The 22,954-nt window shown below is 51.3% G+C and overlaps 1 protein-coding gene across 2 annotated transcripts in view; it reads left to right on the top strand.

Annotated features, from left to right (window-relative positions):
- Nucleotides 1–22,954, top strand: part of TNS3 (tensin 3) — a gene marked incomplete at both ends in the record, with an annotated part of 191,523 nt that overhangs the window by 108,209 nt on the left and 60,360 nt on the right. The window contains one exon of one of the 2 annotated variants that reach the window (XM_080701412.1): nucleotides 21,666–22,916. In XM_080701412.1, the coding sequence (XP_080557538.1) occupies nucleotides 21,666–22,916 (1,251 nt within the window). Of the gene's footprint in view, nucleotides 1–21,665; nucleotides 22,925–22,954 lie in introns of both variants that reach the window. The other variant, XM_080701413.1, reaches the window with a different exon arrangement.

The raw sequence follows: 22,954 nt of genomic DNA, 5'->3' as shown, positions 1-22,954 counted from the left end.
CTACTTTCTCCCAGAGTCCACGCGATCTGCCAGAAAAGAGGTACAGGTCACCCCTAGGGGCTGGTCAGCCATGATGTCCAGCAGAGGCCTTCAGGTCCCTACTCGAGAGTCGCCCGAGCCACGTGCCCTCAGATGCACTCTGCCTTCTCTCAGGGCCAACACGACCTGCGAGAGAGAGAACAGCTCCCCAAAAGGGGAGGGGGTCCCGAGTGGGAAAGTGCCATTATATTTTATTTGGAAACAGCGTCTCACTAAGTTGCTGAGAGCCTCACTGAGTAGGGAGGCTAGCTTCGAACCTGTGCGATCCTCCTGTCTCAGCCTCCCAAGTGCGGGGATTACAAGCATGCGCCATCATGCCCGGTGCCAGTGGTGTTTATTAGCAGGCAGCATAACTCCTCTGTCCATGTGCTGGGCTGTCTTCCACTAGAGAAGAAAACACTGAGGGTTTGGTTTCCGAGCAAACGCGTTAATGGCCCAAGGTAAAAGAACAGGGGCAGGTTGGAGAGCCAGGCAGGCCCCCGAGGACCTCAGATTCCTGACTGTCAGCCCCGGAGGATGGTTGACTGGAGAAACCCATGGTGCCCCAGGGCTAGATGGCAAGTGAGTGACTGTTCAATCCCACCGAGGTCCAGAGCATGTGCATGTTACTCCTGTGAGTGGTGGGAGTGTGATCTCCTCTTGACGGTGACAGTTCTCTATTGATGAGGGCGGGGTGGACCTAGAGTCCAGAGACAATGGGGAGGGGGTCTTTTGAATCACAGAACCTGGGCAGATGCCCTGTGTCAAGTGTCCTATGAGGAGAGCAGTGCAAAACCAGTGGGCAGTGTGGCCCCCAGGCCTGAGTGAGGAGGGGTTTGCTGCTGAGGACAAGCACTCAGCCCTGTCCTTTGATTCTTATTTTGTAGCTGAGCCAACAGGGTCCGTAGTAGCAGATTTAGAGAAGGAGCTACATCGCTTTCATGTGGAAAGGGCAGAATGGAGCAGACGAAGCGACTGAGTGGTCATTACCGGCAGGAACTTAATGGGGAAAAAATAGAAACAGCTGTGTGTGTCTCCATGTACTGTGTTAGTCAGCTTTGTAACAGCGTACAGGGAGGGAAGGCTTATTTTGGCTCATCGTTCCCCAGGAGTTAGCCCACAGTCCCTTGGACACTTTGCCTTTGAGTGTGTAAGGCAAACACCATGGTAGGGAGCCTGTGGCAGAACACGCTGCTCAGCTCCGGCCCCTGGGAAGCAGAGAGGGAGCATGCACCAATGGCCTAACTTCCTTCCACCAAGCCCCGCCTCCGGAGGCTCCACCCCCTCCTAGTAGGGCTCCCCTCAGGACCATGCTTTCAAATCATGACCCTCTGGGGGACCTCCCAGATCTGAACTATAGCAGATATGTAATTATGGAGGGCTCGCCACCATGCCCAGCTGAAGTAGTCAGAGAACCAGAGAGAGCGGGTTCCAGTATCAACACCCATGACCACAAGGGACATCGATATGTCTCTCCTGGGAAGATAGACCGTACGGGATACTGTCAGTGTGTTTGGGTAGGGTAGCAGGATACCACAGCCTGGGTGGCTTAAACAGCAGGAATTTGTTTTCTACAGTTCCGGAGGCTGGAATCCCAAGATCAAGATGCCAGTGGGGTCTTATCCAGATGAGGTATCCCTGCTGGTTGCCAAGTACTGACTTCTTGCTGGGTTCTCAGTGGTAGAAAGGCTGAAAGAGCTTTCTTTGGGCTCCGCCTTCCTGATCTAGTTGTCTCTCCAGAGACCCCCACCTCTTCATACCTTCCCACTGGGGATGAGGCTTCAACCTAAGAATTTGAGAGTGACACAGATACATCACAGCAGATATTTAATACATGCTTACTGAATGAATGATTAGAGAAACAATTTAAGCTTCAAATATCTAAGGCACTGTAGTTGTAGCCTGCCTATGTGACATGATTTTCACCAGACAATATGGGCAGGAGGGAGACGGCCAGTGCTGTAGTTGATGGGGTTGGAGGTCCCGGGCTGTGCAGAGGGACTGTCTGGGCAGCAGGCGGTCAGCACGCATTAGGGCTGGGAGTGAGCAGAGAGGGGCCAGCATCACCCCACAGAGGAGGGGGCTGGTGTACAGGAGTGGGCCAGGCAGCCTGCAGCTAGGTTCCTAGTCTTGCTGACAAGTGAGTGGAGAGATTTGGAAAGTCCCATGTCTACACTTTAAATCTCAGCTTTCCCATGGACTGACTGCTCCAGAACATAATGGTCAAGCATCGTTGAACGACTCTTGTACAACAGATGTAGAGTATATTCACACACACTAAATGGCCATGATTTGGCCAGGCGATATAGCTTATGGGACCACAGACACAAATGGAGTCTGTAGTAGACCAGGGTGTGGGTGCATGCCACAGGAGCATCGTCTGGTCAGGGGGCTGATGAAGGGCGAGGTGCAGTGTACAAAGTCGCCCTGCCTTGTGGGCTCCCGTGTTCTCCCGGGCCAGTGTCAGCCTCGCTCATTCGTCCCGCCTCTCTGGCTCCGTGTACGGCTCCTTGGGGTTCCTACTGATTCTCACCAGGGCACTGCAGGCTGGCTGTGCTGGAGCTGGCTCTGAGCTCTTGGCATGGTGGCCACAGCTTCTATGGCTATATTAATGTAAAGCAACTTCAGGAAATAGGTGGAAAGAAAGACGTTCAGTGTGTGTGTGTGTGTGTGTGTGTGTGTGTGTGTGTGTGTGTCTGGTGATTGAACCCAGGGGCATTCTACTTCTGAGCTATACCCCCAGCCTGATTTTTTTATTCTTTATTTGGAAATAGGGTCTCACTAAGTTGCAGAGGACCTCACTAAATAGCTGAGGCTTGCCGTGAACCGCGATCCTCCTGTCTCAGCCCCCAAAGTACTGAGTTTACAAGTGTGGGCCACCACGCCTGGCTGCGGTGTGAGTTTTGTGCTACTTGTAAATCAGTTCATACTTATATATCAGTATTTTTTTTGAAAGTCCAGACAGAGGAGAAGAAAAGAAGCTCAACCTACTCTGGCTTGTGGGTTTTTTTTTTTTTTTTTTTTTTTTTTTTTTTTTTTGCGGTACTGGGGATGGAACCCAGGGACATTCTACCTCTCAACTACACCCCGGGCCCTATTTTTATTCTTTATTTTGAAACAGAGTCTCAGTAAGTTGCAGAGGGGCCTCACTAAGCAGCTGAGGGGCTGACTGTGAACCTGTGATCCTCTGGTCTCAACCTCCTATGTGTTGGGATTACAAGTGTGCGCCACCACTCCCAGCCCGTGATGTGTTTTATCTGGAGACGCAGCCTGCCACTGATGTACATCAGGTGCGATTCCTAAAAGCCCTGTGGTCCAGCCCCAGCCTAGTGTGTACTCCACTCACCCATCTGAGCATCTGTGGGCATCTTTGCACCTTCTCCTCTGCCCCGCCCCTTGTCTACACTGTATCCTTGTCCTCCTTCCCAGCTGGGAAACCTGGCTTTCTGAGGTTTCCGCCTCCTCCCACTCTCCATCCTCGGCTGGTGGGGCTAGCCACTGTGTCCCGCTCGTGCCCTGAGGGCCCTGGACCACGTCTTGGCCCTGTCAGACAGAAAGTGGGGCCTCAGATGCGATTCTTGCCAGGACAAACCCTGTGCAGCACACGTCCTCTGAGCTGTCGGGAGCTTTGAGGAGAGGGAGGTTTGGCAGCCTTTAAAACATTTTCTTTTAGCTGGAAAATGATGTATTACAGCACCCCTTTCTACCCCTCTACTCCTGCCTCTGGTTCTTACAGGCTTAAAAAAAAAAAATCCCAGAAAATGTTGACTTAAAGTGCATTTATCTAGAGAAACCTCGTGTTTTGGAACGGGGCCCTCCACGGCTGCCTTTGGTTGGGGCTCTGTTGGGAAAGAGCTGCCTTTTATGTCGCCCAGCACTGTGCTTTCTATGCTAAGAAAGGAGCTAAGTAATCACAAACGTGCTGTCTCCAGTGTGGAGATGCGCACGGAGTCACGGTCGTTTCTGTCCTGGTCACCCTGTGATCTTCCCGCTCTGCCTAGAGGCCCTGGGACCTGTGTTATCCCGTGGGGAAGAGAAGGAGAAAACCACCTACTGGTTTTTTTTTGGTTTCTTTTTTTTTTTTTTTTTTTGAGACTGGCTGTACAATATTCTTGAGTTCCATCCATTTTCCCGCAAAAGGTAAGATTTTGTTCTTTCTGACTCAGTAAAACTCCACTGTGTGTGTATGCCAAAGCAGAGACTCCCAGGGAGTGAGTCCTTCCCTGGAGGCCTCCAAGAGCCTCTTGATTCTTTCAAGAAGCTGTGGACAAATGACAGAGAGGAAGGAAGCCATTCCCAGGAGAAATCAGAAGCTAGGAGCTGGCCAGGGCCACAGAGCCTCCCTGGCCCTTGCTGGGTTATTGGTTTGTTGTTGTTTTATTTTGTGCTTTTTGTGATTTTTTTTTCTGCATTATAAATTTTACACATATTGGGGTATAGAATGTTAAAGAGATGCACGTATATAATTCTTCTTTTTTTTACGGTATTGGGGATGGAACCCAGGGGCATTCTACCTCTGAGCTACACCCCTGCCCTATATATTTTTGTTTTATTCTTTATTCTGAAACAAGGTTTCATTGAGTTACAAAGGGCCTTGCTAAGTAGCTGAGGCTGTCCACTCACCAGATCCTCCTATGTCAGCCTCCCAAGTGCGGGGATACAAGCGTGCACCACCATGCCCAGCTCGCATGTATGTAATCCTTGGTGCCCTCCCACCGGGTCTTTCCTCCTCTCTCCCTCCCCACTCATGTTTTTGCTGCTGGAATTGGTAGTTTTGCATTCCTTCATAGCATCATTTCTATTATTAACACTATGTCTTCACCTCCTGTCTCTGATCCCCCTCCATCACTCCCTGGGACTCTCTGCTTTGGCATACACACACAGTTTTATTGAGTCAGAAAGAAGAACAAAATCTTGCCTTTTGCAGGAAAATGGATGGAACTCAAGAATACTGTACTAAGAGAGGACAGCCAGTCTCAAATAAATAAACAAATAAATAAATAGATGTATTAGATGTGTTTTCTGTTCTATCAGAAAGAGATTTGCAAACAAGGGCAGCATCAGGTAGCCGGCTGTTGGTATGAGACCACACGGGGGCAGGGGCTCTGACCACTGCCTTCTCTCACTGGAGCTGCTGGTTCTCACTGGATACCACACCTTGGTGTCCAGAGAATGGGGGGTCTCGTACCCTGGCAGGATATAGTTGCTGTGCCCGAGACATATCTTTTTTTATTGTACTTTTTAGGGAATCATGGCCAGAAAGTCTCTGTGCTTGATACAGACTTTTTTTTTTTTTTTTTTTTTTTTTTTTTTTTGCAGTGGGATGCAACTCAGGGGAATTCTACCTCGGAGCTACACCCCTAGCCTTATTTTTTATTCTTTATTTTGAAACAGAGTCTTACTGAATTGCAAAGGGCCTCACTAAGTAGTAGCTGAGGCTGTCCTCAAACTCAGCCTCCTGTCTTGGCCTCCCAAATGCTGGGATGACAAGCGTGCGCCACCACGCCCGGCTTTTCAATACAGACACATTTTAGAAAATATGTTTGGTTTGGGCCACTGTTGGTTGATTCTATGGTGCAGAACCTGCAATATGGCAGGCCGACGGTGCATTCCTGACACATCAACAGTCCCCACAGGCTGCACGCCGGGTCCTGAGTGGCATGTCGAGAATTGGGAAAGAATTGCAAAGGAACAGCTACACTACCTATATTGTCTAGTGGTGTGCACAGAAGATTACCCTGAGATGAGGCAGCAGTGGCCATGCCGTGAGGACGCTGGACACGCCCGGCTGTGGGAAGGGGAGGGCCTGCAGGATGCCTTTCCCCAGCAGGAGGGCCTCGTTCTAGCTAGAGCGTGGCCTGTGTGGATGGAAGCTGCAGGCCTGGGTAATGGGGTAATGGGGTGCTGGGCTCACGGCCAACCAGGGAGCCTCATTCTGCAGAATCCCATCTCCTTGGTTGGTTGACTGCGAGGGTCCCAGAAACCACATGGCTGGATGATCTGGAAGTGTAATACAGGACCAGAGAACACTCTGCACGTGTTAGAGTCTGGAGCAGCGGGCTTGTAAAGGGGCTTCTGGCTTTTCAATACAGGCTTTTCAGTACAGCCAGGCCTATATGTAGGGCAGCTCTGGAGATGGACGGTGCTGGCTTCAGGTGCTTGGAAGGTGGAGGAATAAGACATGAATAAAGCCAGGATTAGGACAGAGTTGGTCATGAGTTTTGCCAGGCTGCTCCTTTGCGCTCGGTTGCTGGCCCTGGGCTTTCTCCAGGCAGTCCCAGGTGAGCGTCAAGAGAGTTTCCGCACTGCCAGGGCTGGGCTCTGCCGCTTTAAGCAGATACCTTTAAGTTCATTCCCGGTGCTTAGGCTTGGCTTCCCAGACAACCACAATTGGTTCTGAGCTCCCGCAGGCAGCAGCTGCTGGAGTAGACAGTCTGCAGAGGACTCAGATTTCCCCACACCCTGTAGAGTAAGGTGCAGTTTGGAAACAGCTGTGCCCTCCGCTCTGGACACTCCGCCAAGCTCCCAGGGATGGCCGATTAGGACAAGCCGGGTCAGGAAGTGTGCTGGTCACGGTGCGCAGAGCCGGCGGCCGACATGCCCTATCAAGTTGCGACCATTCAGGTATTGCCGTTTTGAAAGCAGATTTGAAAGCTCTTCTTCCAAGAAATTGTTGTAGGGGTATAAGATTTGGAAAAACAAAGCGGGTTTTGACAACGTGGTGAGAGGAGGGGCTGGCGGAACCAGAGGGCTAAGCCTTGAGCCCGGCTCTGCTCTCTGCCGACTGCACAGCCCCCGGCGCCCCTGCTCCATCCTCCTGGGAGCTGGGCATCCAAAGTCTAGCTGTCGTCTGTGGCGTTTGCTCACGGTGGCCACTAGTGAATGTTTTGACTCTGCCCCACCCCGAGGAAAATTTCTTTAGATCTTGCTCCTGTTGGTCTAAGTAACAGTTGGAGAATGTCTCCAAAGAATAATGATGCATATTTGGGAAAAGAATGGTCTCGTCATAGAAATAGCATATCTTCAGTGGATTTGAGGTTAAGACCAGGGATTTTTTTTTGTGTGTGTGGCACTGAGGATTGAACCCAGGGGCACTTTACTTTCAAACTATCCCACTCCTATTTTATTTTTGTTTTGAAACAGGGTTTTCCTAGGTTGATGAGAGTCTCATTACTTGCAGAGGCTGTCCTCAAACTTGTGATCCTCCTCCTGTCTTAGCCTCCAAAGTCCTGGGATTACAGGTGTGTGCCACCAGGCTTGGCTCAAGGGGACATTTTTAAAAGCAAAATGAAGTGGAGTACATAACATATTTTGAAACAATAATCTTTAGTCACAGTGATGCTTACACCCTTGAACCAAGCTTTTCTAAGTATTACTGGCTTTAGGCATGAGGCTGAGGGCCAGATGGGCATCCAGCCCTGCTCTGGGCTCAGAAATCTCCTCCCCTTTCCTCTGTGAATTTTAAGTTAAGGCTGTGCACCTCTGGTCCCCAAAACCAAAAGGTCGCTTTCCAGCGATCCAGTGACCCTAATGACGAGTCTTCCAGAATGTCACCTGAGCAAGTATTCAGTGTACGCGTGATACCAGCAATCAATGGATTCCTGCAGGCCCCAGCTGCCATTTCATTAAGGGTCCGTTACTTTACCTAAGTGGTGTCAGAAAAAATTACCTGAAAACATGTGTTATCATGTGCTGGTGCCCTTAAATGAGGCACCAGTGGTGAGCCCCAGAGTAAGTAGCTTTGTCCCATGAGGTACTGCCACTGACAGGTTGGACCCCCATATAAAACCCAGCACCCGAGCTTGCCCTCAGGAGCCCCGACACCTCCTGCACGGTGTCCTGTGCTGCAGCGGGGATGAAAGGCGGGTGGCTTGTCTGCATCGCTACAGACACACACATGTCTTGGAAGGAAACGAGCCAGGCAGCCTTTCTCTTCTCATTTTCCTCTCTGAACTTAGGTCCAGTTTCTCTCGTGCTCTCTGATGGCCGTGCCCACTTAACCAACACACGCGCGATGACTCAGGCTCCTGCCCCACATCCAGTCCCCTGGGCTGCGAATCTTTGGACTCTGAGGCACACCCTTGGAGCCGAGCAGCCTAGTTACTGCTCTGCTGGGGGGTTAACCGAGACACGAGTGTGGAAAAAGGGGGTCCCACTGCGTTAAGGCTTTGTGAGCCTGATCACACAGGGTCACATCAGTGTGAGCTCCAGTGGACACATGGAAAGCCTGGTGCTGGGACCCTTTGCTGCTTGGCTCCTTTAACAGCTCTGGCCACACCCTTCTGCCAACATCTGTCAGCCGATCCCTCTTCTGGGTGAGCTTCTCATCTTCTGGTGTGGCCTGGCACTTGTTGTCCGATGATGACTCCCAATCACGCTTTCCCTTTGCTTCTGTGACTTCTGTGGAGAGATCCTCTCTCCCCATCGCCAGGAAGAGGCCAGGCAGGATTACCACTGCATTCCCTTCTGCGATTGCATTTCTCATTTCTGCCAACTCCGACTTTTAAAAATGTAACCCACATTCGGGAGGCTGAGACCGGAGGATCGCGGTTCATGGACAGCCTCATCTACTTATCGAGGCCCTTGGCAACTCAGTGAGACCCTGTTTCAAAAAATAAAAAAGACTAAAAACTAGGGTTAGGGGTATCTTGGAGGTACAAAGCTCTGAGGTCCATCCCCAGTACCACAAAAAGAGGGAGAGAGAGAGAGAGAGAGAGAGAGAGAGAGAGAGAGAGAAGGAAGGAAAAGAAAGGAAGGAAGGAAGGAAGGAAGAAAGAAAGAAAGAAAGAAAGAGAAAGGAAGGAAGGAAGGAAGAGAGAGGAAGGAAGGAAAGGAAGGAAGGAAGGAAGGAAGGAAGGAAGAAAGAAAGAAAGAAAGAGAGAAAGGAAGGAAGGAAGGAAGGAAGAGAGAGGAAGGAAGGAAAGGAAGGAAGGAAGGAAGGAAGGAAGGGAGAGGAAGGAAGGAAGGAAGCAGTAACCCAGTGCATGGGTAACACAGCTGGTGAGATTCAAGGAATTTTGGCACCATTTTCCTCCGTATCCCAACACCCTGGAGCATCCTCACCTTGTGTCTCCACCTGTCGCTTGAAGAGGAAGACTGCGTGCATACAAGTCTTTCCTCTCTTTCAGGCTTAGAAGTGCCTGGGTGGTGGTGGGGTTTAGAGCATGTGTATGTGACTGTCAAATACTCTTCCCTTTGGAAAGTGTCTCCAAGTAGAGAGGAGCCAGGAGTTTACGGGGAAGGAAGGTGGCCAGAGCATTAAGGGCAGAGGCGAAGCTGAGGCTGTCCCTTTGTCTTGGGTCCTTTGTTTCTTTTGAGACAGGTATCCTGCACCCCTAGGTGAACCTCACACCCATGTCTCCAGCCCACGTGGGCTGTCAGGACAGAGGAGAAACCACACACACACACACACACACACACACACACACACACACACACACACACGTTCCTATGAGGAACAGCTTCTCCTTCCCTTTACAGTGGGCCTGTCTTGGTATAGTGATATTTTGGGGTCAGTTAACTTCACGTCTTTCTGCAGCTTCTGGATTCCAAGTTGAAGCTTAGAGAATGGCTCACCTTCTCCCCATCTACCCCTGCTAAAAGCCTCTCAGCCACCGTCCCCAGCTTTATTCCTTATATTCTTCATATTAGGTTCCCATATAAAGCTTATTTGAAGTCAAGGTCAGCCACTGAAAGTCAGGAACCACTGTCTTATGTGGGTATTCCCGGACTCTAGGTAATTAAAATTGTGTGGCCGTTCTCACAGCCTTTGATGTTAAACTCGCACTGCTGCATGCAGACAGTCTGGTGCTCTCTCCATAGGCCCAAGGACAGAGACACTAGAAGTAGTTTTATCCCATTATTGTTTTCTAAGATGTCATGAAGAACTGGCCCTTGAGTAAAGTCCAAGTGAATGTTCCTCACTGGAAATATTTAACATATCCAGCACAGATTGTAGAGGGCATTTTTTTTTTTTAATCAGGGTCACTTTAGTGGCAGTGTGTGACATTATGTAAGTGAAGTGAGCTTTGAGGAATCTTTAGACCTGCCCATGTTTATTGTGGGAATGAGCAACTTGGACCAATGTGGTGGGTAAAAGCCACATCATTTCTCCTCCTGGTTGCTGCACAGGGTGGGAGAGCCGCATAGAGCCAAGCTAGATGGCCCACTGTTCTTCATTAGATGTGCATACAAAATTAGAACTTCTCAGGCTTAAAATGTTTGGGGCCTTTCAAAAACCCTCTGAGTCACAGAATTGCCTTTGGGAAAGCTTCAAAAGACCATGTTGTTTCATGAGAACTTAATACTAACATTCTGAGCAGGCCTCATGCAATCCAAAACCCACTGGTAGGGAGCATGCGGACAATGAAAGCATCTCGCTGTGCCTGCTCACTGGCCCCAGCCACACAAACGGCAAGATCTGAGGACCCAAGGGCCGTTAGTTACCATATAGTTCATGAAGATGTATAGCACCTCATTCATAAAGCTGGCGTCAACACGAAGAAAATTCACAAAGACCAAATCTGAACCCTAAACTAAACCAGCCCAGAGCCACACTCAAGAAAATACCCTTTTCAACACAGAACTCATCCTGGAACTTTTTTCTTCTGGAAATGGAGAAAAGACACCACCTGTCAGTGCACACATAGTTTTGTTCTCTTACGTGTTATTGATTTCTTAGCTTTTTTTTTTCCTTGTAAAGTTTTGTGATGCGTTTGTGTGTAAGATCTGAGTGCTGTGGAAGGCTGGGCTCCTGGTTGTCACTGTAATCCGGTTGTCTAGGAAAGGCATAGACATTCATTTCAGCCCTTAAACTAGATTATTCAAATATCTTTTCTAATCTCTTTTCCTTTGAAAAAAGATGTGTTCTTTGGAGAGAAAATATAATCAGATAAGCTGGCCCCTTCCTTTGCTGGGGTGACCACATTTTTTGCAGGAGGGGAACAAGACTGCTGCTTCCTTGAATGGGAAGGTGGGTTAGTCAATACCCTTCACAGAATAGCGGATTTAATAGCACCGCTTGCACAAGAAAGACATTCTGTCGTATCATAAAAGAGATCCTTGCGCCCGAAGGTGAACTGAGCTTATCTTGATATCTTGTAAGCTGTGTGCAGCTCTGTAAGAGAGCTGCAGCTTTGTCTCTGGTGTGTGTTACCCTCCGCCTGTGCTCAGGTCCCAGGCCTATTGTGTCTCCTCTGCTTCCTGATTCAGAGGTGACATGTACAGGGAGCTTCATTGTGCCCTGTGGATCTGACAACATATAAAGGGCCTCCCTTGTGTGTTGTAGTGGATGCTGTTCACTTAAAGAGTAAAAGCGTGTGCGCCAGGGCTGATGCTCAGGCAGCCACGGGCTGAAGCTCAGCTAGGTCCGAGAAGAGAAGGAGCTGCTACAGACAGCGCAGAAAATGTGCTGCTGTGTGCAATGAGTACTGACAAAGCCCCCACGCTCCTCAAACACAAGACACAGGACCGCTCCAAGACCCCGAAGAGGTCCTGCAAAGATTTTTCTGGCTGGATATTTTGAAAAAAGTAGGTAGACGCTGAAGCTGAGGTTTTTGAAAAAGCAGCTGGTCGGCGCTGGCTCTGGATGACGGCCAGTGGAAGGTGGAGGAGTGAACGCAGAAGTCTGGCTGAGGGCTCTTTGGAGGAATTCTTTCTCTGCCTCCTCCACTGCCAGAGTTCAAATTACACTAAACCTGATTGCACCAAGCCCCGCCTTCCTGTTTACATAGCTCAGGCGCTTTTTGGCAGAATCAAAGTCCCTGCTCAGTCTACAGGTTCTCTCACCTTGTAGGAGCTGCAGTGGCGGGCGGAGCCCGGGAGGCAGGCCCCCTCCGCCTCTCAGAGATGTTGCTAGGGGCTCTCCTCAAGGGGAATTGGGGATGAGTGCCACAGGCTGAAAGAGCCCCTGGGTGCAAGGAAGGAAGGTAAGCTGCGAGCCTGGGTACATTTGTGTGTGTGTGTGTGTGTGTGTGTGTGTGTGTGTGTAAGTGCGCGCGCGCGTGTGTGTGCGTGCACGCCTTCTGTAAGCTCCAGATGCCTGAAACACAGCCATGTGCTCTCTGAGACTTGCCAGCACACCAAGACTCCTGGAGGAGCAGAGAGAGAGAGAGAGTGTCGGCTGGGGACGGATCAGGTCATGGCGTGAAATAGTGCAGATCAGAACAGGTGCTTTAAGCGGGCATGCCCCTCTGGACCAGCCAGGGATGCCGTTATCTCTTTGCAAGCTGCCGGAGTCCGATTTTCCTGCTTCTCCTTGAAACAGATGGCTCAGTGGGGTGTGTGGATTTTCTGGCTAGCTCCCTGTCTGGCCAGCTCAGGTGGCCTCTTGTGAGGCTGAAGGGCCTCCTGTCTTCCTCTTGGGGTGGCCGGAATGTGTTTCTCAGTTGGAAGTGTCCCCCGAGAGCTGGGCTGCAGGTTCAGAAGGCTGCCAGGACAGGAGCTGGGTGTCAGGAAGGGGCGTCTGCCCTGGCAGCCTTCATCTGTGTGCGGCTGGGGGCACCGGGAACAGCCTGTGCTGGGCCGTCACAGCCCCACTGAGAACCTCAGATCTCCTTTATCAACACATTCCAGAGCCTCGCCCAGGAGCCCACAGAGTGTCTGGAAGCTGTAGGCTCTTGCCACTCTTGGCTGGAGCGGGGTGTGGGCTGAAGTGGGGTATGGGGCTTGTTCTTTTCCAGAGCAGCTTATGGCCGGTTGGGCATGCTGGCATAGAAGGCCTGCTCCTGTTCTTGCTTTCACTATTTATTTAATTTTTCTTTTTCCACATCTCTGAAGTACGTCTAGCCTGCCTGGCTTTAGCGGGCATGGGTGCAGAGCTCATCTGAGGGCTCTCCCGCCTGCCTGTTCTCCAGCTGTGCCCGCCACCAGCCACTGGCGCCCTGCTTCCCCCGTTAGCTTAGCTCAGAGGGCTGTTTGTGTCTGGGGCCCGGGAAGGTGAGGCCAACGCACCCAGAGCACTGTGTCTTCAATGGTAGTTATTTCTGGAACTCTGCCTAGGGAGAGAAATAGAGGTTGCTTTCTACAGAGCAGTTTATTACCATCTTGTGGTTAAAAGAGAGAGAGAGAGAGAGAGAGAGAGAGAGAGAGAGAGAGAGAGAGAGAGAGAGAGAGGGGAAAAAGGCCCATTTCATCCCACCCTGTAATAAATGGAGGCCAGCGAGGAGGTTCTGATTGATTGTACAGATGAAAAGCGAGAGTCTTGAAGGCCCAGGCAAAGGCATCAATTCTTCGGTCTTGATTTTTCTCTGGAATGGTAAAGGACTCAGTACACACTGGGGAAATCTTTAATTAGCACAGAGGCACAATCCTATTGCAAAAAAATAAAAGCCGACCTTGTTTCCCTCTGAGGTTAAAATGCTCTAATTATAAATGTCTGCATGGAGGAAGAGAGAGATAGTAGCTCACGCCTAGATGATCAGTGGTGATGACAGCATCCCCTCAGGGCTTCTCCTGAGGGGACAGGGCAGGTCCTTTGGCACTGCAGCCCCTTCAGGAGGGAGCCCCAGGTCAGGAGGGAGCAGGCACCTTTGGGACACCCCGCATCTCACTCAGCTGAAGGGTTAGCCAGAAGACCCATGGCTAATCCTTCTCACCTCGTCTTGTGCTGTGCGCCGTGGCTGAGTTCTCAGCCCTCCTGGCTCAGTGATGAATGCTTTTTCCTCCATCATGTCCTCACCAAGCCCTGCTCTTCTAGCCCAACCAGCCTCATGGTTTGCTGGGAAACACGCAGGTCCGTCACAGCGCCTCATGCTTCGGTCCAGCAGAAACACTTGCTAAAAGCTGAGCTGAGATCAGCGATGGAGACAGGACCCCAGGTGTCTATGTATGCTCTGCCGGCTCACCCTGTTCCTGCCCCCCAGGACCCAGGGCTGGCCCACCAAAGCCCGCGGCCTATGGCCTCCTGGGGCCAGCAGAGGAAAGCAGCCGCCCCTTCTGGGCTGGCTGTGAGCCTCAAAGGAGGCAGCAGGCATGAAGAGCTGGGCCAGTGATAGTGATGCTGGCTTCGGACTGTGCCGATGCACTCTGTTATCAGCCACTGAGGGAGCAGCAGGAGGAGAGGGTACAGTCCACTGGGGAAGAGTTGACAGCTGGTAAGGGCTGGAGCTCGGCAGCTTCCCGTAGAACCACACAGGGTGGGCGGTTAGGAAAATGGCTGTGGGACAATGTGAACCCCTCACCAAGCCCACCTGCATCCTGACCATGCCTGCCTGTTCCCCTCACCAAGCCCACCTGCGTCCTGACCCTTCAAGTGTAGGAGCATCCTCATCCGCATGATGTCACGGCACTCGAAGCCTCGGAACCTGGCCGTGCTCACTAGGCCCCGGGCTAGAGGCTGCCTGTGGATGCTCTTTGGTCTTAACAAGGAGTACTTTCCTCCGTGACTCTCTTCCAGGGAGGGCGGTGGCTGTCAAGCTTTTATTCTGGGGACCTGTGACCATTTCTGCCTATCACCCTCTTTGGATGTGGGACTCGATTCAGCCGTGTGGCCCCAAAGTGAGTCATTTGAAATGAAAAGTTGCTTTTGAAGCAGACCTGTGGAAATAGAACATGAGATTCCGAAGGTCAGCATGTAGAGGCAGTGGAGATTTCAGGAAGCCTTCTGCAGCCTCCCTTGGGCTGGCCAGTACTTGGTACACCTGCGAGCACAAGTGGGCATTCGTCCATCTGCCTTCAGCTGAGATAGGAGGGAATGGTTTCATCTTTTTTCTGGGGTGAAGGCCTTCCTCTTCTTTATTGCTTTTGAAATATTTTGTGAGTTGCTCTTGCCCATTGCAAGGTCAAGCCACAAGTTACAAGTAAGGCGGGTAGGGCGTGGCCATCCGCAGGTAGAGGTGGTAGGAGTCTGTGGCATCTGGACCTATCTTCTAAAGAGACGACAATGTCCTCTCTAGCTTTTCTTTCTTCTGTTTTTTCTTCAGACCATAAACCTCACTGGTGTGTCACACGGCGGGGATTCAGTGCCTAATGTACGTGTGTGTGAATTTGAATTGGCCCCGGCTGCAGGGAGCCCTTTGCTGGGCTGTGCAAGGGCTGCCTCTGAGAGGGTGGACCTCAGTCTGGTTGGTCAGGGCTGGGGGCTTGCACTGGGGAGGGTGTGTTAAGGTTCTTATCTTGCTTCTGTCAGCAGTGGAAAAGCTATTGGTTCCTGACAAGGTCATTCTCTGCTCTAGAAGCAGGCTCTCCTTCTGCAGGATGAGAGTAGGTTTAGACTTGCCATACTGCTTTTGGGCAATAGCAAACCTTTTTGTGTGTGTGTTTTTTTTTTTTTTTTTTTTTTTTTTTTGGCAGTACTGGGGATGGAACCCAGGGGCATTTCACCTTCGAGCTACACCTCCAGCCCCATTTATTATTCTTTATTTTGAAACAGGGTCTCACTGTGTTGCGAAGGGCCTCATTAAGTAGCCGAGGTTGCCCGTGAACCACGATCCTCCTGTCTCAGCCTCCCAAATACTGGGATTACAAACATGTCCCACCACATCTGGCTAGCACAACAAACACTTCAAACATGCCGTTTAAATTGGCCCTGGGTTCTCAAATTCAGCAACCGAGTATTTAGCCAACCTAGGATCAAAAATATTCTAAAATAAGGAGTTATATCTGTGCTCAATGTATATAGATCTTTTTTCTAGTTATTAGTCCCTTCCTAAATGATATAACAACTATTTTCATAGCACTGACATTGGATTAAGTATTATACGCAGCGTGTGGATGATATAAAACATATGGGTGGACATCAATAGGTTATATACAAATACCAAGCTTTTTTTTTTTTTAATGGGGGCTTGAGCAATTTTTTAATTGTGGGTTTGGGGATGAATGGGGGTGGTGCTGGAACCACCCTCCATGGATGCTGAGGGACAGCCAATAGGAAAAGATGCCAGGGTCAGTTGATTGACGGGACTCCCTCCTCTGGGCCCCTCAGCCTGGAAGCTTTCCTAGCACACCCAGTTGTTACAGCACAGAGCCCTGCAGTCTCCCTCTGCCCGGGATGGCGGGAGGTAGGGTAGGGCTCACAGGCGCTGACCCTTGGGCCCTTCAGGGCAGGAGGAACCTGGCCATAGCCTGTGCCCAGGGACATAGATGGAAAGTGACTGGCCACATTGTTTCTTTGGTCTAGATGCAGAGCCCCCCACGCCCAAGACTCCTCTCTAGCTATGATGCTCTTTGAGTTGCTTTTAAGTTTTTACATCTGTTCTTAGGAAGCAGTTAGATGAGGCTGCCGGTGCAGCCGGGTAGCACTGGGCTTCCTGGTATGAAGATAGCTGTATGTAGGTGAGGTGCCAGGCCTGTGCACAGCCCCGCTCTCAGACCTGCATGGCTCTGAACAAGGAATGGCCCCTCACAGGTGGAGAGAAGGGTGTGGTTTTCGATGGGCTTCTGTTTGCTGGGGCTCCACTTTGCTAACCAGCTCCCTTCTGGGTTCTGAGCACACCGTGGCCAGATGGTGTTCATGCATCTTGGAGTCCTCCGGCCCCTGCTTTCCAATTCATGGGCGCTTCAGACTCATCTTTAGGGCTGTGACTTTTGCTGCCTTTGAAATTTCGGAAGTCTGAGATGGGGTGGCTTCTAGTACTTTTCCATTTTGGTCTGTGTCATTTGAAGACCAGCCAGGTGAGAGAGATTTCAGCTCATATGGCGGGCCCAGGCCAGACTCAGCTCTGTTACCTGGGAGGGGTGTTTGGATGCCCAGAGAATGGGACCCAGAACTGCAGGAGGCCAAGGGCTGCAGGAGGGGGACCTCTGTCCTCCACCCTCATTGGTTGTATGCTGGTTTGAGGCTTTTTTTTGGGGGGGGGGAGAGAATTCTTTAATAGTAATGATTATTATTGTTTTTGCCTGCAAAGGCAGCCACGCTCCTTTTCACAATAGCTCCCAGGTTTTGTCATGTAAGAACAAGCTGAGACATCCAGCGTCTCGTAAGAACAAGCCGGGATGTCTGGTGTATCGATTACTCAATGTCCACGGGGCGCCAGGCTGCTCTCTCTCACCTGGGAGCCAGAGCTGGCAAAGAGGATTTGTGTCCCAGTGTCAAGCCAGGCGGTTCATAGTGCAGGGAGACCGTGCAGTTGGTGCCTGCTACAGGTGAGAAGCCGGCAAGGAAGGATGGTCAGGGCACAGGCAGGGAGGTGGGGGTCCCTGGGAGCAGAGTGGCAGGAGCCAAGGCCTGGGACAGGCACTTGCCTTTGCACTCTGGACAGGAGAGAGCAGGCAAGGAGGAAATGTGTCCAGGGAGGGGACACCAGGCTTTGTCCAGTGGGGAAAGGGCTTTTAATGTATTATGAATATCTTAGGGGCCTGTGAGCTGGGGACTTAAATGTATATATTCTCCAGTTCTTAGAACTTTATTGAAAGATAGGAATAATTACCCCATGTTATCATCGAAGAAGCAGGGGCTCAAAAAATCTAAATGCCATGACCAGGAGCGCTTGCAGAGATGGCGGGAGAGGAATCCCGTCTTCAAGAACAAAGGAAAGTGTGGGTGCCTCACTGGCCTAAAGCAAAAGTCTAGGTCTGTCCTCTTGCAAAGTGTTAGCCCTTTACCAGCACACAGCCTGGGAACGGGGCATGCCGGGTCCTCTTCCATTGGTCCCGAGGCCTGCTGTGCAGGCGGGTGCTCAGAAACCCTGGGGCAGCCTCCCCGGAGCTCCAGGTGGCTTTCAGGATGGGGCGTGATGTCCCCACTCTGTGTGGTGGCTGCTAGCTTCTGGGGATGTGGCTGTAATCCCTCCTGGACTTTTGTGTTGACGAGACTCTCCCAGGATGCTTTGGCCTGCCATAGAGCCAGTACATGGCCAGTGGATGAAATGGTGCCCCTATATGTTTATTATCATTGTAAAGTTTCCTCCTACTAGTGAAAATAGTATAGGATTATTTATGACCTCTCAGCCTATGGAATCGCCGGCTCCTGAGCATCTGCAGGTCCTTCTTTCTATTCTGTTCTTAGCGTAGAACTAGCCAGACGATTCGGGTTCTGCCTCAGAAGATGAGCAGGCCCTTTGGGGGAGCTGCATTTGCAGTTTACATTGGAAGATTATTTTTGCGATTTGTTCTTGGATTTCAGTTTTGTTTTGTTTTTTTAGTCATTGTACCATTTAATTTGGTTAGAGGGGGAAGCCATATCTGTGACTTCATTGGCCAGCATGCAGGGATCTCCGTGGTTCTTACAGAGCAGAGGCCACCTATCAAAGCGCCTCTTTTCTCCTGCTCACGCCCTGGATCTTGCAAGACCACTGAGCAGGTCTCCTGTAGTTGAATTTTTCTGGCAAAAGAACACCCTGACAGAAGCCAAATGAAACTGGTGGGTACTCAGGGCCGATAACAGCTTTCACCCAGAGCCATTCACGCGGTTGTCTTTTTGTTGTTTGTTTACCTGTTTGTTTGGATTTTGTGGTACTAGGGATTGAGCCCAGGAGCTTCTGCCTCTGAGCTACACTTCCAGCCAATTTTATTTTTTATTTGGAGACAGAGTTTCATTAAGTTGCTGAGGCTGGCTGGCCTTGAGCCTGTGATCCTCCTGTCTCAGACTCCCAAGTACTCAGCTTATCAGGCGTGCGCAGCACTGTGCTTGGCTCCACCTACCCATTTTATACCTGGGAAGTTGGAGGTCAAGGTGAAACCCTGGTTGGCAAAACCCCGAGGGTGAGTCCAAGACCAAGACTGGATTTGAACTCGTGTCCATCTGATGGCAGAGCTTCAAGGGGCCATTGTACTGCACGGCCCAAGTGACGGGTTACACTGTTCCTTGTGACTATGTACAGGTGACATTTGCAGGTGTGACTTTTTTTTTTTTTTTTGCGGTACTGGGGATGGAACCCAGGTGCATTCTACCTCCAAGCTACATCCGCAGCCCTGTTTTTAATCTTTATTTTCAAACAGGGTCTCACTGAGTTGCAGAGGGCCTCACTAAGTAGCTGAGGCTGTCCACACACTGCGATCCTCTGGTCTCAGCCTCCCAAATGCTGGGAATACAAGCACACAGCACCATGCTCCGGTTGCGGGTGACTTTTAAATTAAGCCTTCTTTCCAGGAGTCTCTTTTGGTTCGCACAGAGTTGGGTACCGCAGGAGTCTGTGCTGAACCCTGGCCAGGCTCACTTGCTGTCCCTGGTCAGAGCCCTGGGACCTCATGGGCAGGCCCACGGGGGTCAGTGTGCACCCTCCTGGCGCTGTCCCCACAGGGCGGTGGCGTGTATTGGCAGGGATGCTAATCACCTCTGCCTCCTGACAACCACTTGACCTTAGGCAAATGCTTGATGGTATTTGATCCCTTCTAGTGTATTCTAGATAAACAAGGGCTAACAACATCCAGTTTACTCATTAGGTCGCAGCTTAAGACAGAGAAAAAGTGCCACATTCCTGCTTCAGTGTTCAGTACCTGTCATGGACACCCTTAACCTCAAGTGCATCCCTTGGCTTGACCCAGCAAGCGCTCCTGTCAATGGCTGCCTGGTCCCGAAGTCTTGGTTTATTGACAGCACTTAGCACATCATTTTACCCTCCAGGCCCGCCCCTCTCAGATGAGGACTGGTCATTCCAGACTGGACTGTGCCCTGGTGTCCTCCATCCCCATCCCTCTTCTCTGCCCATTGCCTCTCAGCGCAGTTGAAACAGGACGGAATCCCAGGGCTATGCACATTCTCCGGGGCTGTGCTCCTGGGGCTGTTCTCACTCTTGGCATGGCACCCAGCACGCTTCCCCGTGTCTGCAAAACAAGCCAGCAGCCACCGACCATGGCCACGTGTCCAGTCTGCAGCCGAGACCGGGAAGCACTCGCTGAGGCTAGGTCCCTCCAGCACGACTACTGTGTCGACTCAGTTGCTATCAGGCAGTAGCAGCTCCAGTCTCTCGAATTCCAGCTGTGTGAACAGCTCAGGTTTCTGGCCATCAGTAGCTCCCCTGTGGTGGAACCCCTGTGATTTCACAGCGGAGGGAGGTGGAGAGGCCTGCGGGTGGGATTTGCTGACTACAATCTTCGGCTTATTTTGGGAGGCTGCGGCCATGACGCACCATGTGTGGCCAGGGCTGCGAGCAGCTGCCAGTCAGCAGACTGTGGCTGGGGAGTGTCTGAATACCCCTGCCAAGGCCCTGACTAATAACAGCAGGGCAGAGATGAGCTCTTCCCCCTCGTGTTGCAGGCCTGAGCTTTGTTTTTCTGCACTTCTGTGTATGGAGGGCGCTGTTTGCAGGTGAGCTGCAGCATGGTCAGCAGATGCCTGTGCGGTCTGAAGAAGCTGTGCTACCCAGGAAGGCCAAGGTCCTCTCCACCGTGCCTTTTCATTGAGTACCATATTTTTTATTTTTTATTTTTGGGTACTGGGCATTCTATCTCTGAGCTATACTTCCAGCTTGGTTTTATTTATTTATTTTTAAATTTTGAAACAGTATCTTACTAAGTTGCAGAGGACCTCACTAAATTGTTGATACTGTCCTAGAACCTGTGATCCTCCGGTCTTAGCCTCGCATGTACTGGGATTACAAGCATGCACCACCATGCACAGAATATTTTTTCTTTCTTTCTTTCTTTCTTTCTTTCTTTCTTTCTTTCTTTCCTTCCTTCCTTCCTTCCTTCTTAGGTTTTAAAAATCATTTAAAAATTTTTTTAATTTTTTTTATTGGCGTATTGTAATCAGATTTCTTTTTTTTTTTTTTTTTTTTTTGCGGTACTGGGGATGGAACCCAAGGGAATTCTACCTCTGAGCTATACCTTCAGCCCTATTTTTTAGTCTATTTATTTATTTGTTTATGTGCGGTACTAGGGATGGAACTCAGGGGCATTCTACCTCTGAACTACACCTCCAGCCCTACTTTTATTCTTTTTTTGAAACAGGGTCTCACCGAGTTGTAAAGGACCGTCACTAAGTAGTAGCTGAGGTTGTCCGCTAACCATGATCCTCCTGTCTCAGCCTCCCAAATGCTGGGATTACAAGCATGTGCTGCCACACCCGGCTTAGTCTTTCTGTTTTTGAAACAAGGTCTCACAAAGTTGCAAAGGGCCTCACTAAGTAGCTGAGGCTGTCAGTGAACCGCCATCTTCCCGTCTCAGCCCCCGGAATGCTGGGATTACAAGCGTGCGCCACCACGCCCGGCTGTAACCAGACTCTTAATGGAGTACAGGATGGTAGAGGCACACTTGCGCACATCACTCATGTAGCCCTTGGGGAAGGGCATATCTCAATTTTGACAGTTCCTAGGATGTTGCGAGGATGGCGGGTCTGTTAATGAGGTACTGATTTAACAAAAAGTTGATTATCCTGCCTGTAGATGTATGAGCGGGAGTTGTCCTGTCATAGGCAAACAGTCAGCGCTTGGGTGTTTATGCGCTGAGCTGGGCTCCGCATTCTGGATAACAATGTTAATCATGAGCACTCAGGCAAGCTAATGCAGAGGGTGGCGATTCCCGTAGCTTCTTTGAAGGATGGTAGTATGTGTATCAAAGGCAAAAATGATATTCACACCAGAAGATTAATTGGACTCCTTTTCATGTGCATTTGTTCTGCAGAGAATATGCAGAATGGGGGATCTTAGAGGAGTCTTTGCCCCTGTTTATTGCAGGCTGTACTGGGATCCAAGCTCAGGTGCCCCCGGTAAGCAGTGACATCCCCCTTCCCCCCTGGCTCACCTGCTGTCTCCTGCTTTCTCCCCCAGTGCTGCACATGCAAGGCCCTGTTGACGGCAGCCTCTATGCCAAGGTGAGGAAGAAGAGCTCCTCGGATCCCGGCATCCCTGGCAGCCCCCAGACCGTTCCGGCCACCAGTAGCCCCGACCACAGTGACCACACCCTGTCTGTCAGCAGCGACTCTGGCCACTCTACCGCCTCAGCCAGGACTGATAAGACAGAGGAACGCCCGGCCCTGGGAGCCCGCCGGGGCCTGAGTCCTCAGGAGAAGGCTGAGCTGGACCAGCTGCTCAGTGGCTTTGGCTTGGAAGATTCCGGCAGCGTCAGCAAGGACATGAGTGATGCTGGCAGTAAATACAGTGGTACGCGCCACGTGGTGCCAGCCCAGGTCCACGTGAACGGAGACACCGCACTGAAGGACCGGGAAACGGACATTCTGGATGACGAGATGCCCCACCACGATCTGCACAGCGTGGACAGCTTGGGCACTCTCTCCTCCTCGGAAGGGCCGCAGTCAGCCCACCTGGGCCCCTTCGCCTGCCACAAGAACAGCCAGAACTCGCTCCTGTCTGACGGCTTCGGCAGCAGCGCTGGCGAGGACTCGCACAGCGCCCTGGCTCCGGACCTGGGCCTTGGTGTGGACACTCTCTACGAGCGGGAGCGGACGTTGGGGGGCCGAGAGCCTAAGCAGCCCCTGCTGAGGAAGCCCTCAGTGCCTACCCCAACGCAGGCCTATGGGCAGAGCGCCTACTCCACCCAGACCTGGGTCCGTCAGCAGCAAATGGTGGCTGCGCATCAGTACAGCTTTGCTCCTGATGCAGAGGCCAGGCTGGGCAGCCAGGGCGCAGCGGATGGCCCCGGCCTCATCCAGACCCAGCCCAGGGTCCCAGTCACCCCCGCCCGTGGAAACAGTAGCAGAGTGGCCGTCCAGAGGGGTATCAGCAATGGGCCACACCCCCTCGACCCACAGCCAGACTGTCCCAACAAGGCCTTCCAGCCCAGGTTTGCAGACGAGAAAGTGGTGAATGGAACCAGCTCGGATCTGAACTCAGGTCCCGTCCCGGGGTCCCCCACGCTGGACATTGACCAGTCCATTGAGCAACTCAACAAGCTGATCTTGGAGCTGGACCCCACCTTTGAGCCCTACCCCACCCACATCAACACCCTGGACGGTCTGGCCAATGGCCCCGTGTGCTTGGACGGCATGGGAGGCGGGCTCCGAGTGAGCAGCCGACTCCCCAACACAGTGGAGGTCCCTGGCAGGAGCCCTGGGCAGCAAGGTGAGCTGGTGTTTGCAGGGTGTGGACATTTGATGAGA

The sequence above is a fragment of the Muscardinus avellanarius genome, assembly GCF_963383645.1.
Source record: "Muscardinus avellanarius genome assembly, chromosome: 9".
Taxonomy (NCBI): domain Eukaryota; kingdom Metazoa; phylum Chordata; class Mammalia; order Rodentia; family Gliridae; genus Muscardinus; species Muscardinus avellanarius.
This window is presented reverse-complemented; position numbering and strand designations above follow the sequence as displayed.